The 2660-nt window shown below is 61.4% G+C and overlaps 1 protein-coding gene across 1 annotated transcript in view; it reads left to right on the forward strand.

The window, feature by feature from the left end:
- Positions 1-2660, forward strand: part of SLC9A3R1 (solute carrier family 9, subfamily A (NHE3, cation proton antiporter 3), member 3 regulator 1) — a 17297-nt gene that overhangs the window by 10105 nt on the left and 4532 nt on the right. Inside the window, exons 2-3 of the mRNA XM_010856129.1 lie at positions 826-987; positions 1992-2145. Coding sequence (XP_010854431.1) covers positions 826-987; positions 1992-2145 — 316 coding nt within the window. The remainder of the gene's footprint in view (positions 1-825; positions 988-1991; positions 2146-2660) is intronic.

Consider the following 2660-nt stretch of genomic DNA (forward strand, 5'->3'; position numbering starts at 1 on the left):
AGTCCAGCCCTGCTCTCCACCGCCCCCTCCCCATTCAGGCTCCCTGGGATCCAGCAGGCTCTTTGGGGTCTGTCACTATCTTTGTCCTCGGCCTTGCTTCTGCTGGTGGGACGTCCGGGACCCCTGGCTGTACCTCCCTCAGCCCCGTGGTCATCTGGCTCCCAGCTCCCTTTAGGTGGGCCGTTTGGCTTGGTGGGGATAAGCTGGGAGTCCATGTAGGCGAGGGAAGGCTTTACTGTAAATATGTAAACCAGCTTTGAGTAACCACTTGCCCTTGCTTCCCCCTGCAGAGAGGGTACAAAAGGGCGGGGGGTCCCCAGTCACTGTCCCGGGTACTCAGGCTGGCGGGGATGCTACCAGGGGAGAAGCAGACCAAGCCATTATCTGGGAGGGATGAGGTAGCCATCAAAACACCATGACAAAGGGACTTCCCTAGCGCTCCAGTGGTTGACTTGACACGTCTCATGCAGGGGGCATATGTTCCATCCTTGGTTGGGTAACTCAGATTTCACGTGCCTCTTGGTGTGGCCAAAAAAATAACATGATTAACCTTAGAATGTCAGAAAGGCAGAGACCTGAGCTAGCCTGCTCCCACCCCTCACTTGCCAAAAGAGGGAACAGTGGCATGGACTCAGGGGCAGCTCTGTGCCCAGGGGCACCCAGGCAGGTTGTGGCAGGGAAGGGTCCCTGGCCAGCATTCTCTCTGGCTGCTGGAGGATCTGAGGAGCCTCCCTCGGTCAGAGGGGATGGGGTCAGGCACAGAGCGGGGAGGGCGGCACCCCAGGCCGGTGTGGAAGGACCACGGCCCCTCCTTTCTCTCCACAGCGCGAGCTTCGGCCTCGGCTCTGCGCCATGAAGAAGGGCCCCAACGGTTACGGCTTCAACCTGCACAGCGACAAGTCCAAGCCAGGCCAGTTCATCCGGGCCGTGGACCCAGACTCTCCTGCCGAGGCCTCGGGGCTCCGGGCCCAAGACCGCATCGTGGAGGTAATGTGAGGCTTCCTGCCCCCTTCCCAGGCTCCTCCTTCCCAACAGCCTCCTCCACGGCAGCCAACATACCACCTGCTCCTTGGTTAGCCCGTGAGGCCTGGACAGCCCATAGATGCTAGAGAAAGGGCAGGAGGGAAAGGGAGAATGGTGGGTGAGTGGGCAAGAGGGAAGGAAGGAAAGATGGGGGATTCCCTGGTGGTCCAGTGGTTAGGACGCCACACTTCCACTCCTGGGTCCTTGGTCAGGGAACTAAGATCTCACGAGCTGTGAGGTGTGGCCAAGAAAAAGATTTTTAAAGAAGGAAGGAAAGATGGGTGAATGGATGGATGGACAGATAGAGAGGTGAATTGACTTCTTTCCTGCTTGCACCTCCTGTGGGCTCTTCTTCGCCGAGCAGACACGCTCAGCGGCCCACGGATCCCGCATCCGTCCAGGGAGCTGCCTGGGCCATGGCCAGTTGCCCGCTCTCCGAGGCCTCCATGCCAGCACGGGGACGGGGCGGGGCTGGGGGCCATGAAATCCGTCCCCCGAGTGAGGCTGGCAGGCACGCTCTTGCACCCTTGTGCTCTGCCGGTCAGAAGAGGAAACGTGAACCCAGGGCCTGGGGCAGGGCCCAGAATCTCAGCCTTAGAGCCTCAGAGCTGGAAGATCAGCTCTCCCAAGACGTCTCAGTTTACAGGCAAGCAAACCAAGGCCCAGGCAGGGAAGTACCTAGAAACGCTGGGGCCCAACCCAGGCCTCCCAGACCCTTCCCAAACCGTCCTTCACAGCTGTGTTTGTTCAGCCTCGGCCGGGTATTTTCTTTGGCTTTTCCCACGTGTCCTGCCTCCCCATCCGACCGTCAAGTGGGAGGACCACTCGGCCTGCTTCAGGGCTCTACAGGCGGGGGTAGGGGGCTGGGGTGGGCACTGTGTGTTCCCCGATTGCCAACCAGCTCAGCCTTCACCTGCCCCCCGCCTAGAGCTGAGACCTATGCGGGTAACCTCTGCCCCCACCCACAGGTGAACGGGGTCTGCGTGGAGGGCAAGCCGCACGGGGAGGTGGTGTCCGCCATCAAGGCTGGCGGGGACGAGGCCAAGCTGCTGGTGGTGGACAGGGAGACGGACGAGTTCTTCAAGAAATGCAAAGTGATCCCTTCGCAGGAGCACCTGCAAGGTGAGCTGGGCTTGGCAGCCTGAGGCCCCCCCAGGTCAGGAATGTGCTCTGGACTTTATTGGGTCCCACGTGAGGGGAGGCAGGCAGTGTGGGTTGGGGGAGAGGGTAAGGGAGAGAAAGCCGGCGTAGGCAGTGGGTTTCTGCGGATGGAGTATGGCTGGGGGGTGGGGGGTGGGGACCCACACAAGGGATGGTGAGATGGAATGCGCTACTGATTCCGCAGAGGGAGGGGACCCCGCCCACCCAACTCTACCCGCGGTAAGCGCTCAGGGCAGGGCCGATGCAAGGAAACAGTTAACTCTGGGGCGGCTTCCAGCCTTGGCTTGGTCAGATCAGAGTCCAGTGACAGGGGCCCAGTGCCTCCCCTTCCCTTCTCTCAGGTTGTCTTGGAAACCCAGGCTTGCTGGCTCCAGAGAGCGGTGGGTCCCTGGGCCCCTGCCCTCCCCCTCCCCTCCATCACCCTGCCAAGCCTGGCACCTCCCCCGTCCTGGCCCGAGCCAGGACAAGGAGGAGCT

Source organism: Bison bison, unplaced genomic scaffold (assembly GCF_000754665.1).
Source record: "Bison bison bison isolate TAMUID 2011002044 unplaced genomic scaffold, Bison_UMD1.0 scf7180017864371, whole genome shotgun sequence".
Taxonomy (NCBI): Eukaryota; Metazoa; Chordata; class Mammalia; order Artiodactyla; family Bovidae; genus Bison; species Bison bison.